Source organism: Babylonia areolata, chromosome 15 (assembly GCF_041734735.1).
Source record: "Babylonia areolata isolate BAREFJ2019XMU chromosome 15, ASM4173473v1, whole genome shotgun sequence".
In the NCBI taxonomy this organism is placed as follows: domain Eukaryota; kingdom Metazoa; phylum Mollusca; class Gastropoda; order Neogastropoda; family Buccinidae; genus Babylonia; species Babylonia areolata.
This window is the reverse complement of record NC_134890.1, coordinates 1,586,090-1,602,773: the sequence shown is the minus strand read 5'-3', so window position 1 is coordinate 1,602,773 and position 16,684 is coordinate 1,586,090. Positions and strand designations below refer to the sequence as shown.

The window sequence follows — 16,684 nt, the reverse complement described above, 5'->3', positions numbered from 1 at the left end:
GAATTGTCATTGTCCAGGTCAAACCATACCACGTGACTACACTGAATTGTCATTGTCCAGGTCAGACCATACCACGTGACTACACTGAATTGTTATTGTCCAGGTCAAACCATACCACGTGACTACACTGAATTGTCATTGTCCAGGTCAGACCATACCACGTCCCAACCATGGAAGGCTTTTCCATCGGGACCACGAAAGGCACTGTCCATCAGAATTTCAAAGGTTACATCAAGGTAAGTTTAGTACCACTGTCAGAATTTTAAAGGTTACATCAAGGTAAGTATGGTGTCACTGTCAATCAGAATTTGAAAGGTTACATCAAGGTAAGTTTGATACCACTGTGAGAATTTTAAAGGTTACATCAAGATAAATTGGTACCACTGTCAGTCGGAATTTTAAAGGTTACATCAAGGTAAGTTTGGTACCATTGTCAGAATTTTAGAGGTTACATCAAGGTAAATTGGTACCACTGTCAGTCAGAATTTTAAAGGTTACATCAAGGTAAGTTTGGTACCATTGTCAGAATTTTAGAGGTTACATCAAGGTAAATTGGTACTACTGTCAGAATTTTAGAGGTTACATCAAGGTAAATTGGTACTACTGTCAGAATTTTAAAGGTTACATCAAGGTAAATTGATACTACTGTCAGTCAGAATGTTAAAGGTTACATCAAGGTAAATTGGTACCACTGTCAGTCGGAATTTTAGAGGTTACATCAAGGTAAATTGGTACCACTATCAGTCAGAATTTTAGAGGTTACATCAAGGTAAATTGGTACCACTGTCAGTCAGAATTTTAAAGGTTACATCAAGGTAAATTGGTACCACTATCAGTCAGAATTTTAAAGGTTACACCAAGATACGTTTGGTACCACTTTTACGTGTGGCATTCTACTTGATTGGCCTCTTTCAATATTGTTTCGATGTTGTTGTTATTCACTTCTCTGCGTCTTGGTCTTGTTTCTGTTGTTGTCTCTCGTTGTTGTTGGTATTGTTTCTGTTGCAGTTATTAATAGCACAGTGGTTGTTACTATTGCCTTTAGTCTCTCGCTGTCGTTTTCATCATTAGTCTTAAGTGTTTTGTCGTTGCCTGTCGGGTGATTTGTATGTCTGGCTTTTTTAGAGTGCGTCTTTCTGGTGATTTCAGGTCTCAACGTCCAGCCTCTCGTATTCACCTCCATAGTAGTAGTAGTAGTAGTAGTAGTAGTAGTAGTAGTAGTAGTAGTAGTAGTAGTACTACTACTACTACTACTACTACTACTACTACTACTACTACTACTACTACCTCCATCCCTGCCCCTTTCCCCCCCCCCCCTCCATCCCTGCCCCTTCCCCTCCCCCCCTCCATCCCTGCCCCTTCCCCCCCCCGTCCATTCCTGCCCCTTTCCCTCCCCCCCTCCATTCCTGCCCCTTTCCCTCCCCCCTCCATTCCTGCCCCTTTCCCTCCCCCTCACCCCTCCATTCCTGCCCCTTTCCCTCCCCCTCACCCCTTCATTCCTGCCCCTTTCCCTCCCCCCTCCCCCTCCATTCCTGCCCCTTTCCCTCCCCCCTCCCCCTCCATTCCTGCCCCTTTCCCTCCCCCTCCACCTCCATTACTGCCCCTTCCCCCCCTCCCCCTCCATTCCTGCCCCTTTCCCTCCCCCCTCCCCCTCCATTCCTGCCCCTTTCCCTCCCCCCTCCATTCCTGCCCCTTCCCCCCCTCCCCCTCCATTCCTGCCCTTTCCCTCCCCCCTCCCCCTTCATTCCTGCCCCTTTCCCTCCCCCTTCATTCCTGCCCCTTTCCCTCCCCCCTCCCCCTCCATTCCTGCCCTTTCCCTCCCCCCTCCCCCTTCATTCCTGCCCCTTTCCCTCCCCCTTCATTCCTGCCCCTTTCCCTCCCCCCTCCCCCCTCCATTCCTGCCCCTTCCCCCCCTCCCCCCTCCATTCCTGCCCCTTTCCCTCCCCCCTCCATTCCTGCCCCTTTCCCTCCCCCTCCCCCCTCCATTCCTACCCCTTTCCCTCCCCCCTCCCCCTCCATTCCTGCCCCTTCCCCCCTCCCCCCTGCCCCCTCCATTCCTGCCCCTTTCCCTCCCCCCCTCCCCCTCCATTCCTGCCCCTTTCCCTCCCCCTCCCCCCCTCCATTCCTGCCCCTTCCCCCTCCATTCCTGCCCCTTCCCCCCCCCCCCTGCCCCCTCCATTCCTGCCCCTTTCCCTCCCCCCCTCCCCCTCCATTCCTGCCCCTCCCCCCCCCCCTGCCCCCTCCATTCCTGCCCCTTTCCCTCCCCCCTCCCCCTCCATTCCTTCCCCTTTCCGCCCCCCCTGCCCCCTCCCCCTGCCCCCTCCATTCCTGCCCCTTTCCCTCCCCCCTCCCCCCCCTCCATTCTTGCCCCTTTCCCTCCACCCTCCCCCCCCTCCATTCCTGCCCCTTCCCCTCCCCCCCTCCCCCCCCCCTCCATTCTTGCCCCTTTCCCTCCACCCTCCCCCCCCTCCATTCCTGCCCCTTCCCCTCCCCCCTCCATTCCTGCCCCTTTCCCTCCCCCTCCCCCTCCATTCCTGCCCCTTTCCCTCCCCCTCCATTCCTGCCCCTTTCCCTCCCCCTCCATTCCTGCCCCTTTCCCTCCCCCTCCCTCCTCCATCCCTGCCCCTTTCCCTCTCCCCTCCCTCCTCCATCCCTGCCCCTTTCCCTCTCCTTCCTTCTCCTGTCTTCTACCCCCTTCTCATCCTCCTCCTCCTCTTCCTCCTCCTCTTCATGCTTTACACCCCCTCCTCTCCCCTCTTCCCCTCCTCTCTCTCTTCACGTCATTGTCGTCCTTGTAGTTCATGTTCTGACCTGTTTGCTTCATCTTCATCTCATCTTCTTTCTTTCTCCTCTTTTTTTTTTAAAGTTCTCTTTTTTTCTCTCTCTCAAGGCCTTCCTTAGCGCGTTGGGTTACGCTGCTGGTCAGGCATCTGCTTAGCAGATGTGCTGTAGCGTATATGGATTCGTCCGAACGCAGTGACGCCTCCTTGAGCTACTGATACTGACACTTGCAGCAGTTTCGTTGTTTTATCTATTGCATTTGTCTGCTTAAAAAGATGTCTTTTAGGCAATGTCCTACATTTCCTCTGTGTGTGTGTGTGTGTGTGTGTGTGTGTGTGCGTGCGTGCGTGCGTGCGTGCGTGCGTGCGTGCGTGTGTGTGTGTGCGCGTGCGCGTGCGCGCGTGCGCGCGTGCGCGCGTGCGCGTGCGTGCGTGCGTGCGTGCGTGCGTGCGCGCGTGCGCGTGCGCGCGTGCGCGCGTGCGCGTGCGCGTGCGCGTGCGCGTGCGCGTGCGTGTGTGTGTGTGTGTGTGTAGTCTGTGAAGATCTGGAAGCGGAGCCTGGACATAGGAGAGATCGAGAGCAGCATGAATACCCACAATGTCTCCAGCTCCACGGTAATCCGTCTTTCTGTCTCTGTCACTGAATGCCCACAATGTCTCCAGCTCCACGGTAATCCGCCATCTTTCTGTCTCTGTCACTGAATGCCCACAATGTCTCCAGTTCCACGGTAATCCGCCATCTTTCTGTCTCTGTCACTGAATGCCCACAATGTCTCCAGTTCCACGGTAATCCGCCATCTTTCTGTCTCTGTCACTGAATGCCCACAATGTCTCTCCACGGTAATCCGCCATCTTTCTGTCTGTCACTGAATGTCCACAATGTCTCTCAACGGTAATCCGCCATCTTTCTGTCTCTGTCACTGAATGCCCACAATGTCTCCAGCCCCACGGTAATCCGCCATCTTTCTGTCTCTGTCACTGAATACCCATAATGTCTCTCCACGGTAATCCATCTTTCTGTTTCTGTCACTGAATGCCCACAATGTCTCTCCACGGTAATCCGCCATCTTTCTGTCTCTGTCACTGAATGCCCACAATGTCTCTCCACGGTAATCCGCCATCTTTCTGTCTCTGTCACTGAATGCCCACAATGTCTCCAGATCCACGGTAATCCGTCATCTTTCTGTCTCTGTCACTGAATGCCCACAATGTCTCCAGCTCCACGGTAATCCGCCATCTTTCTGTCTCTGTCACTGAATGCCCACAATGTCTCCAGCTCCACGGTAATCCGCCATCTTTCTGTCTCTGTCACTGAATACCCACAATGTCTCTCCACGGTAATCCGCCATCTTTCTGTCTCTGTCACTGAATGCCCACAATGTCTCTCCACGGTAATCCGCCATCTTTCTGTCTCTGTCACTGAATACCCACAATGTCTCTCCACGGTAATCCGCCATCTTTCTGTCTCTGTCACTGAATACCCACAATGTCTCCAGTTCCACGGTGATCCGCCATCTTTCTGTCTGTCACTGAATGCCCACAATGTCTCCAGCTTCACGGTAATCGCATCTTTCTGTCTGTCACTGAATGCCCACAATGTCTCTCCACGGTAATCCGCCATCTTTCTGTCTCTGTCACTGAATGCCCACAATGTCTCTCCACGGTAATCAATAATTGTCAGAAATGGGTCATGCAGTTTTTGTTGTAATTCCGGACACATACAAAGTGAACAGGTCATTACCCCTAAATAGAAAACATGCTGACTGTACGAGTAATGAAATAAGTACAACCAGCTCGTCAATGTTTAGCCATCTCGTTATAAAACATATCACCATAATATGACTGGCTGCCTGATACAATCGGGTCAGTCGATAAACGTCAGTTGTTAAAAAGTGTTGTTGATCACACCACAATATGTTACCACAGACTGACTTAATTAAGCATACAAATTGGCCAACAGTAAAGTGAAAGGCTTGTGATCAATGGTCTATCCACTGGGAGTTAAGTTCAAGCTTTGTCTTCCATGAAGGGCTATGGCTCTTTAGCTCGGATGGAAATTTGTCCTGGCTGCTAACGCTGCAACCTTTGGTGCTAGTTGCCCTTTTGGAACCACCCCACCGCCGATTGTCTTGAAACCCTGTTGGCCGAGAGTGGGGATATACCTGGGGCAAACCTCCACAATGATAAAATTCTGGCCCATATAGCTGGGACAGCAGTTCCCTCCTCTTCTCTTCCATGTTTATAGTCGGACACGAACGACGATCGTACGATGTATTGACAGAGGGAGGCCTTGCACAGCGGGCTGGTGGCCCATTACGAGTTAAAGCTTTGTCACTTGTCATGATGTATCGACAGAGCGAGGCCTTACACAATGGGCTGGTGGCCCATTACGAGTTAAAGCTTTGTCACCTGTCATGATGTATCGACAGAGCGAGGCCTTACACCAGGGGCTGGTGGCCCATTACGAGTTAAAGCTTTGTCACTTGTCATGATGTATCCACAGAGCGAGGCCCTACACCAGGGGCTGGTGGCCCATTACGAACTGGGTCAGGCGGTGAACGTCAGTTGTCAAGGTGTGGACCATGGAGGACAAGACTGGGTCTTGTTACAGGACCAGGAGGTGTCAGGTGTGTGTGTGTGTGTGTGTTGTGTGTTGTGTGTTGTGTGTGTGTGTGTGTGTGTGTGAGTGTGTGTGTGTGAGTGTGTGGGTGAGTGGCTGAGTGAGTGTGTGAGTGAGTGTGTGAGTGGGTGAGTGAGTGTGTGAGTGAGTGTGTGAGTGAGTGTGTGAGTGAGTGTGTGAGTGAGTGAGTGTGTGTGTGTGAGAGAGAGAGAGTGTGTGTGTGTTAATGAGTGAGTGTGTGAGTGAGTGAGTGAGTGAGTGTGTGTGTGTGTGAGAGAGTGTGTGTGTTAATGAGTGAGTGAGTGAGTGTGTGTGAGTGTGAGTGTGTGTGAGTGAGTGTGAGTGTGAGTGTGTGTGTGTGTGTGTGTGTGTGTGTGTGTGTGTGTGTGTGAGTGTGTGTGTGTGTGTGTGTGTGAGTGTGTGTGTGTGTGTGTGTGTGTGTGTGTGTGTGCGTGTGTGTGTGAGAATGAGTGAGTGTGTGAGTGAGTGAATACTGAAATGGAACAAATGTTTTCAGTGTGAGAAAGGAGGGAGGGAGGTGGGGGAGAAGGATGCACGTTAAAAGACTGACTGGATGTATGAACGAAAGGAAAGAAAAGAAGAAAAAAGCATTCAACACCTTTCTAGATCTCGTCTTCAACACACTCATGTATACGTGGACATACAAACTTAAACGTACGCATACATACACACCTCACGAACATGCACACTCAAGCACAGGCGAAAACACGCTCATGCATACGCGAACAAACACACTCAGGCATACGCCAACATAACGCTGTCGTATGCAACTTTTCAAAGAAAGGTTATTGCCAACTCTCACACGCTCTCCCTCTCTCACCTTCATCCAAACGAAAGCCTGACATAAACAAATACAAAAATTTACTCCAAATATTTTCAACACGGACAGACACGATGCAATAAGGCACCGATACTTCAGAACGATTAGACTCGCCACAAAGAAGTCTTTTCGCTTTCCTCTTCAGCAGGAGGAACACCCAAACTTCCGTCACCCTCTTCTGTGGTAGGTTTTTTTTTTTTTTCCAGTAATACTCAACTTTGAGGGGGAGTGGGTGGAAGGGGGGGGGGGGGGGAAGCTGGCACCACACAGTTCCAGTTGTCCTGGAAGGTCGACTCTGGTGCAGCACTTGGGGGAATCACGTCCACCAGCGACGCTCGACGGAACAAGGCCACACACACACAGCGGGATGAAGTCGGGTCTCCACAGAGGGAGAGTGGAGTCCCCTGAGACCAAACCTAGAATCCGCGCGTTAGTTCTAGCAAATGATCCACAAAAACCCCCGGTATGATTAGACAAAACCTAGAGTCCGCGCGTTAGTTCTAGCAAATGATCCACAAAAACCCCCGGTATGATTAGACAAAACCTAGAGTCCGCGCGTTAGTTCTAGCAAATGATCCACAAAAACCCCCGGTATGATTAGACAAAACCTAGAGTCCGCGCGTTAGTTCTAGCAAATGATCCACAAAACCCCCGGTATGATTCCGCCGCCGCCCACCATCTCTGGGCGGAAGGGGAATCACAATAGCACTACATTACATTATCATGGACAGTGACTCCTTCACTCCCCTTGAATCGCATCCGGTTTTAGGTAAAGCAGTCTGAACAAATATAATTGAACTGTTTCCCAACCTCTCTTTCTACAAAATATTAATTCAGCCGAAAGCTGAAATATTCAGGTTTAGCTCCAGTTTAACAATTATATCCCGAAGTCATTTTCAAACCCACTGAAAATAAATCTCCCAAACAAATGTAGGCGAGACCTTTACTTCACTGTTTCCACATTCAGAACTGGGAGAAATAGACTGAGTAATTCTAGCACATTAAAACTGAGAATACGTGGGGGGAATATGAAATTGTAAATTTAGAGTGAAAGTGATACCGAAGTGGAGAACACGAACCAACCACTCAAGCCAAACACCACATGTCAGTCTCAAGTAAACTGGTAACGTTTCAGACTAGGAAATATCTATCTAAGACGAAAATAAGAGATTAAACACATGTAACGTCAGACAGTAAAAAAATTAGGTAACCAACACGTGAAGAGCAAAACCGACTAGTAATACAGGTACGTATATTTCGGACGGTAGTACAGCAGAAATACTACAAGTTGTTAGATAATTTTACTAGTGCAACGACACTAAATAAATAGATGAATAAACACCTCAACGGGCTATGAATTCCGGCCAAAATTTCCGGCTGAGCATCGCAGTTCCTTGCGACAACCTGTATCGCCAAAGACTGGTCTAACTGAGCGTCCCTCTCTGTAGGACCCCACACTGACCATTGCAGACCTGGCCAAGCCTCTTGCTCCACTGTCAAACGGTGCCGTTTTTGTAAACGAAGAAAACTCCCATAGTTCACAAAAAGTCAGAAGTCTGCCACGTATTGCTTCACAGTGCAACACGTGCATTATATAGACTCCATCTGCTACAAGAAGCACGTGATGCATGAGTGCCAGAGTGGGTCTACCATAACTGGCAGCGTTCACATACACACACAACCCCCCTTGTCCCTGACGTACACACTCAAGCATAGGCGAACATACACACTCGAGCATAAGCATACATACACTCAAGCACAGGCGTACATACACACTCGAGCATACGCGAACATACTCGAGTATTGGCGAACATACACACTTAAGCGTACGCAATATACACACTCTAGAATATGCGTATTTACACACTCTAGCGTGAGCGAACATACACACTCGAGCGTACGCAATACACACACTCTAGCATAGGCGTGCGAACACACTCGAGCATACGCGAACACACTCGAGCATACGCGAACACACACACACAAACACGCACGCACGCACGCACGCACGCACGCACGCACGCACGCACGCACGCGCGCGAACACACACACACACACACGCGCGAACACACACACACACACACGCGAACACACACACACACACACACACACACACACACACACACACACACACACACACTCTCGAGCATACGCGAACACACACACACACACACACTCGAGCATACGCGAACACACACACACACACACACTCGAGCATACGCGAACACACACACACTCAAGCATACGCGAACACAGACACTTAAGCGTACGCAATATACACACTCTAGCGTGAGGAAAACATACACACTGAATTGTAGGTACTATACACATGACTGTACGATGAAGGCCAAGGTGTGTCCGTGTCAAGACCTGCTTGCTGTGACGTTGACAGGTGTGCACTGCAACGTCAACACAATGACCATAGGTCAAGGGGTCACGGTCAAGGTCACTCCATATGACGGAACTAACGGCGGCTCCTTTGAAGTCTATGCTGAGGTAAGGGTCAAAGGTCGTCACACCTTCAGTGACGTCAGTCTCTGTGTAACTAGTTATCACACTGTTAGCGTTTCCATGTTCGGTCTGTAGTTATGACACTGTCAGTATTTCCATGGTCGGTCTGTAGTTATCACACTGTAAGTATTTCTATGGTCGGTCTGTAGTTATCACACTGTTATCCATGTTTGGTCTGTAGTTATGACACTGTCAGTATTTCCATGGTCGGTCTGTAGTTATCACACTAAGTATTTCTATGGTCGGTCTGTAGTTATCACACTGTTATCCATGTTTGGTCTGTAGTTATGACACTGTCAGTATTTCCATGGTCGGTCTGTAGTTATCACACTGTCAGTATTTCCATGGTCGGTCTGTAGTTATGACACTGTCAGTATTTCCATGGTCGGTCTGTAGTTATGACACTGTCAGTATTTCCATGGTCGGTCTGTAGTTATGACACTGTCAGTATTTCCATGGTCGGTCTGTAGTTATGACACTGTCAGTATTTCCATGGTCGGTCTGTAGTTATGACACTGTCAGTATTTCCATGGTCGGTCTGTAGTTATGACACTGTCAGTATTTCCATGGTCGGTCTGTAGTTATCACACTGTTATCCATGTTTGGTCTGTAGTTATCACACTGTCAGTATTTCTATGGTTGGTCTGTAGTTATCACACTGTATGTATTTCTATGGTCGGTCTGTAGTTATCACACTGTTAGTATTTCCATGTTCGGTCTGTAGTTATCACACTGTCAGTATTTCCATGGTCGGTCTGTAGTTATCACACTGTAGGTATTTCCATGGTCGGTCTGTAGTTATCACACTGTTAGTATTCCTATAGTGTCTGTGTAGTCATCACACTGTTAGTATTCATATAGTCCCTGTGCAGTTATCACGTTGTTAGTATTCATATAGCTATAGTCTCTGTGTAGTTATCACACTATTGGTATTCCTGTAGTCTCTGTAGTTAATACACAATTCGTATTGCTATAGTCTGTTTCACAGATGACATAACGCCGTGACTGCACCCCAGATATGGTACGATAGTTTGACCACCACCGCCAGTCATACAGCTTAAAGGAAAGGCCCTGGGTTGTTAACAGTTGATGTGGAAGAGTGTGGAAGAGCTGTAAAGCCCTTACGTTGTTGATAGTTGACACAGTGGATATGAATTCACTGGCTTCCTATGCCGAGCCCTGGACACAGTGGATATGAATTCACTGCCTTCCTATGCCGAGCCCTGGACACAGTGGATAATGAATTCACTGCCTTCCTATGCCCAGCCCTGGACACAGTGGATATGAATTCACTGCCTTCCTATGCCCAGCCCTGGACTCAGTGGATAATGAATTCACTGCCTTCCTATGCCCAGCCCTGGACACAGTGGATAATGAATTCACTGCCTTTCTATGCCGAGCCCTGGACACGATAGATAATGAATTCACTGCCTTCCTATGCCCAGCCCTGGACACAGTGGATAATGAATTCACTGCCTTCCTATGCCGAGCCCTGGACACAGTGGATAATGAATTCACTGCCTTCCTATGCCGAGCCCTGGACACAGTGGATATGAATTCACTGCCTTCCTATGCCGAGCCCTGGACACAGAGGATAATGAATTCACAGGAATAGCTGTGTGTGTGTGTGTGTGTGTGTGTGTGTGTGTGTGTGTGACACCTCATGACAAATCGGATGAGTGCTTAACCCCCTCCTCGTTCACCCACCCCATCTAGCTAGAGAGCAGTGTGGGTTGTGCTGATTGCACGAGATTCTCAGTCTGTCTCAGTCTCAGTTCAGGCTGTCACTGAACTGAGCTCAGCCTCTTCCTTGTTGACAAATGACAAGATTCTGAGCTTTTCGCCCGCGACTGTCAGAAGAGGCAGCCGTGCCAGTCTTTGGGTGCTTCAGGGCTGTTTGCCCGTCTTGACGCTCGTCAGTGGGGATCAGTTTCCTCCGAGTGGTCGTGTGCTCTTCGTCTGTGTTCTGTGTGAACTTCCAGCCTTGGGGTAGTGGTGCCTCTTCTGGAAGTGTTTTCAGCGTTCCCACTTTCCGTGTTCATCCACCGACTTCCCTACCCTTCCACTGACCCTCCACTGTCTCCCCGGGAACCCCTCTGCCTGCCTTTGACTTGGTCCAGGCCTCCGTTGGCTGCTGCCGCCTGCCGCTGCCTTCCGTCGCCAGAGTTCTCTGGCCTGGTGCTCGGCTGTCTGGGTGTTCGTCTCTTCGTCTTCGTCGTCACTGTTCTTCGTCGTCGTCACTTACTGTTCGTCGTCGTCGTCACTACTTCATCGTCACTACTTCATCGTCACTACATCATCAACGTTGTGCTTGTTGCCATGTCTTAAAACTCTGGTTTTTTGTGGGTTTTTTTTTTTGTGTGAGTGTGTTATTATTTATGCATTCTGTTATTTAAGTGTTGTTGCAGCTGGGGTTGTGGCCATTTGTTGGCAAGCTCTGTGTGTGATTAAATAAATGGATGTGAACCCTGAATTGTTGTAGTCTGTGTTGTCTGGGTGTTAGTGCTGGGCTGGGTGGGGGGGTTTTCTAGTCTGCTCTCTTATAGAGCGTGACAGTGTGTCTGTGTGCACAGGAAATCCACATGGATGGCTGTATGTGTGCGTGTCTGTGTACGTGTGTGTTGACAGGAAACCCACATTGACGGCCATGTGTTGACAGGAAATCCACATTGACGGCCATGTGTTGACAGGAAACCCACATTGACGGCCATGTGTTGACAGGAAACCCACATTGACGGCCATGTGTTGACAGGAAATCCACATTGACGGCCATGTGTTGACAGGAAATCCACATTGACGGCCATGTGTTGACAGGCAATCCACATTGACGGCCATGTGTTGACAGGCAATCCACATTGACGGCCATGTGTTGACAGGAAACCCACATTGACGGCCATGTGTTGACAGGAAACCCACATTGACGGCCATGTGTTGACAGGAAATCCACATTGACGGCCATGTGTTGACAGGAAATCCACATTGACGGCCATGTGTTGACAGGAAATCCACATTGACGGCCATGTGTTGACAGGAAATCCACATTGACGGCTACCTGAGCGCGGAGGGCAGTGGATACAGAGGCGGTCGCACTCCCACTGGACCTGGCAGTAACGGGCATCCTGGTGAATCCTACCACAGTGAGCCATCGTCCTTGTTATCATCGTCATCGTCGTCATTATTCTCCTCCTCCTCCTTATCCTCCTCTTCCTCCTCCTTATCCTCCTCCTCCTTCTCCTCCTCCTCCTTATACTTCTCCTCCTCCTTATCCTTCTCCTCCTTCTCCTCCTCTTATTATCCTTATCCTCCTCTTCCTCCTCCTCATCATCATCCTTATCCTCCTCCTCCTTATTCTCCCTCTCCTCCTCCTCCTCGTTATCTTCCTCCTCCTCCTCCTAATCCTCCGCCTCCTCCTCATCCCTATCTTCATCATCATCCTTATCCTTATCATCCTTCTCCTCCTCGTGATCATAATCCTTATCCTCCTCCTCCTCCTCATCCTTATCCTCGTCCTCATCCTCCTTATCCTCCTCCTTATCCTCCTCCTCCTCCTCCTCCTCAATGTCACCTTGATCATCGTTCTCATTATCATAGTGTGTGTGTGTGTGTGTGTGTGTGTGTGTGTGTGTGTGTGTGTGTGTGTGTGTGTGTTTAAAGATATAGACCCCGCCCCCCTGTTTCACGGTATCGACTCTTGGTTTTCTCCTGTAGTTGTCATTCTGTCTTCTCGTGTACTTGTACCGTACTGTTTATGTCAGGCATTCTGTTTTCTTTCTCATTAACTAAAATCATTCGTTTGCCAACACATCAAAGCAGACCTTGTGGAACTAGTTTCGTTTCCTCTTCACTCACTGTGTGCCACACACTGTCCTCTGCACTGTCTGTGTGCCACACACTGTCCTCTTCACTGTCTCTGTGCCACACACTGTCCTCTTCACTGTCTGTGTGCCACACACTGTCCTCTTCACTGTCTGTGTGCCACACACTGTCCTCTTCACTGTCTGTGTGCCACACACTGTCCTCTTCACTGTGTGCCACACACTGTCCTCTTCACTGTCTATGTGCCACACACTGTCCTCTTCACTGTCTCTGTGCCACACACTGTCCTCTTCTCTGTGCCACACACTGTCCTCTTCTCTGTGCCACACACTGTCCTCTTCACTGTGTGCCACACACTGTCCTCTTCACTGTCTATGTGCCACACACTGTCCTCTTCACTGTCTCTGTGCCACACACTGTCCTCTGCACTGTCTGTGTGCCACACACTGTCCTCTGCACTGTCTGTGTGCCACACACTGTCCTCTGCTTTGTCTGTGTGCCACACACTGTCCTCTGCACTGTCTGTTTGCCACACACTGTCCTCTTCACTGTCTCTGTGCCACACTGTCCTCTTCACTGTCTGTGTGCCACACACTGTCCTCTTCTCTGTGCCACACTGTCCTCTTCACTGTCTGTGTGCCACACACTGTCCTCTTCTCTGTGCCACACACTGTCCTCTTCACTGTCTGTGTGCCACACACTGTCCTCTTCACTGTCTATGTGCCACACACTGTCCTCTTCTCTTTGTGCCACACACTGTCCTCTTCACTGTGCCACACACTGTCCTCTTCTCTGTGCCACACACTGTCCTCTTCACTGTGCCACACTGTCCTCTTCTCTGTGCCACACACTGTCCTCTTCTCTGTGCCACACACTGTCCTCTTCTCTGTGCCACACACTGTCCTCTTCACTGTCTCTGTGCCACACACTGTCCTCTTCTCTGTGCCACACACTGTCCTCTTCTCTTTGTGCCACACACTGTCCTCTTCTCTGTGCCACACACTGTCCTCTTCTCTGTGCCACACACTGTCCTCTTCTCTGTGCCACACACTGTCCTCTTCTCTGTGCCACACACTTCCCTCGTCACTGTCTGTGCGCCACACACCCATGCCTTTCTGTGTGCCACAGACACCAACGCCAGCGGAACCTCCCACGTCAACCTGCAGGCCCAGTTCTTCCAGCCTCACAGAGGGGGCGGAGGGGGAGGAGGGGGGACCAGTCAGTCGTCTGCCAACGCTGCTCCGGGGGGAGGAGGGGGGTACGGGGTCGCTGGGTGAGTTTGTGTGTGTGTGTGTGTGTGTGTGTGTGTGTGTGTGTGTGTGTGTGAGTATTGAACATTATATATAATGACGTGTGTGTTGGGGCTTGCTGTGTGTCCTGACGCGTGGTGTGTGTGTGACACGCTGTGTGCTGTGTGACACGCTGTGTGCTGTGTGACACGCTGTGTGCTGTGTGACATGCTGTGTGCTGTGTTGACACGCTGTGTGCTGTGTGTGACACGCTGTGTGCTGTGTGTGACACGCTGTGTGCTTGTTGACACGCTGTGTGCTGTATGACTTGCTGTGTGGCACGCTGTGTGCTGTGCGTGACACGCTGTGTGCTGTGTGTGACACGCTGTGTGCTGTGTATGACACGCTGTGTGCTGTGTGACTTGCTGTGTGGCACGCTGTGTGCTGTGTGACTCGCTGTGTGCTGTGTGACAAGCTGTGTGCTGTGTGACACGCTGTGTGCTGTGTGTGACACGCTGTGTGCTGTGTGACTTGCTGTGTGGCACGCTGTGTGCTGTGTGACTCGCTGTGTGCTGTGTGACAAGCTGTGTGCTGTGTGACACGCTGTGTGCTGTGTGTGACACGCTGTGTGCTGTGTGACTTGCTGTGTGGCACGCTGTGTGCTGTGTGACTCGCTGTGTGCTGTGTGACAAGCTGTGTGCTGTGTGCTGTGTGGCACGCTGTGTGCTGTGTGTGACACGCTGTGTGCTGTGTGTGACACACTGTGTGCTGTGTGTGACACGCTGTGTGCTGTGTATGACACGCTGTGTGCTGCGTGACACGCCCTGTGCTGTATGACACGCTGTGTGCTGTGTGTGACACGCTGTGTGCTGGTTGACACGCTGTGTGCTGTGTGACTCGCTGTGTGCTGTGTGTGAAACACGCTGTGTGCTGTGTGACACGCTGTGTGCTGTGTGAAACACTCTGTGTGCTGTGTGACACGCTGTGTGCTGTGTGTGAAACACGCTGTGTTCTGTGTGTGACAAGCTGTGTGCTGTGTGTGACACGCTGTGTGCTGTGTGACACGCTGTGTGCTGTGTGACAAGCTGTGTGCTGTGTGCTGTGTGACACGCTGTGTGCTGTGTGTGACACGCTGTGTGCTGTGTGACACGCTGTGTGCTGTGTGTGACACGCTGTGTGCTGTGTGACACGCTGTGTGCTGTGTGTGACACGCTGTGTGCTGTGTGTGACACGCTGTGTGCTGTGTGACACGCTGTGTGCTGTGTGTGACACGCTGTGTGCTGTGTGACACGCTGTGTGCTGTGTGTGACACGCTGTGTGCTGTGTGTGACACGCTGTGTGCTGTGTGTGACACGCTGTGTGCTGTGTGACACGCTGTGACCAGAGGCAGCGCTGAGCGCAGTGGCGGTGGGCAGACAGGGCAGGGGGGACAGGTGTACGGGACAATGGACCTGGACCGACTGTACCTGGGGTCCGGAGGGGGCAGTGGGGGCAACGCTGGTGACCTGTCCTCCACCCCACCAGGTCCGTCAGCACTCGTTCTGTCTCTCTGTCTGTCTCTCTGTCTGTCCAGGTGTGTACAGGTGTCTGTAGTGATGGTACGTGTTGTGTACAGGTGTCTGTAGTGATGGTATGTGGTGTGTACAGGTGTCTGTAGTGATGGTATGTGGTGTGTACAGGTGTCTGTAGTGATGGTATATGGTGTGTACAGGTGTCTGTAGTGATGGTACGTGGTGTGTACAGGTGTCTGTAGTGATGGTACGTGGTGTGTACAGGTGTCTGTAGTGATGGTACGTGGTGTGTACAGGTGTCTGTAGTGATGGTACATGGTGTGTACAGGTGTTTGTAGTAATGGTACGTGGTGTGTACAGGTGTCTGTAGTGATGGTATATGGTGTGTACAGGTGTGTGTAGTGATGGTACGTGGTGTGTACAGGTGTCTGTAGTGATGGTACGAGGTGTGTACAGGTGTCTGTAGTGATGGTACGTGGTGTGTACAGGTGTCTGTAGTGATGGTATGTGGTGTGTACAGGTGTCTGTAGTGATGGTATGTGGTGTGTACAGGTGTCTGTAGTGATGGTACGTGGTGTGTCCAGGTGTGTGTAGTGATGGTACGTGGTGTGTACAGGTGTGTGTAGTGATGGTACGTGGTGTGTACAGGTGTGTGTAGTGATGGTACGTGGTGTGTACAGGTGTGTGTAGTGATGGTACGTGGTGTGTACAGGGGTCTGTAGTGATGGTATGTGGTGTGTACAGGTGTCCGTAGTGATGGTACGTGGTGTGTACAGGTGTCTGTAGTGATGGTACGTGGTGTGTACAGGTGTCTGTAGTGATGGTATGAGGTGTGTACAGGTGTCTGTAGTGATGGTATGTGGTGTGTACAGGTGACAATGATGGTATGTGGTGTGTACAGGTGTGTGTAGTGATGGTACGTGGTGTGTACAGGTCTGTAGTGATGGTATGTGGTGTGTACAGGTGTCTGTAGTGATGGTATGTGGTGTGTACAGGTGACAATGATGGTATGTGGTGTGTACAGGTGTGTGTAGTGATGGTACGTGGTGTGTACAGGTGTCTGTAGTGATGGTATGTGGTGTGTACAGGTGTGTGTAGTGATGGTACGTGGTGTGTACAGGTGTCTGTAGTGATGGTACGTGGTGTGTACAGGTGTCTGTAGTGATGGTACGTGGTGTGTACAGGTGTCTGTAGTGATGGTATGTGGTGTGTACAGGTGTGTGTAGTGATGGTACGTGGTGTGTACATGTGTCTGTAGTGATGGTACGTGGTGTGTCCAGGTGTCTGTAGTGATGGTATGTGGTGTGTACAGGTGTCTGTAGTGATGGTATGAGGTGTGTACAGGTGTCTGTGGTGATGGTATGTGGTGTGTACAG

The 16,684-nt window shown here is 50.5% G+C and overlaps 1 protein-coding gene across 1 annotated transcript in view; it reads left to right on the top strand.

The window, feature by feature from the left end:
- LOC143290086 (uncharacterized) overlaps window positions 1–16,684 on the top strand; it is a 110,224-nt gene that overhangs the window by 27,799 nt on the left and 65,741 nt on the right. Inside the window, exons 13-19 of the mRNA XM_076599376.1 lie at window positions 147–236; window positions 3,315–3,395; window positions 5,284–5,407; window positions 8,634–8,737; window positions 11,784–11,889; window positions 13,697–13,826; window positions 15,182–15,321. Coding sequence (XP_076455491.1) covers window positions 147–236; window positions 3,315–3,395; window positions 5,284–5,407; window positions 8,634–8,737; window positions 11,784–11,889; window positions 13,697–13,826; window positions 15,182–15,321 — 775 coding nt within the window. The remainder of the gene's footprint in view (window positions 1–146; window positions 237–3,314; window positions 3,396–5,283; window positions 5,408–8,633; window positions 8,738–11,783; window positions 11,890–13,696; window positions 13,827–15,181; window positions 15,322–16,684) is intronic.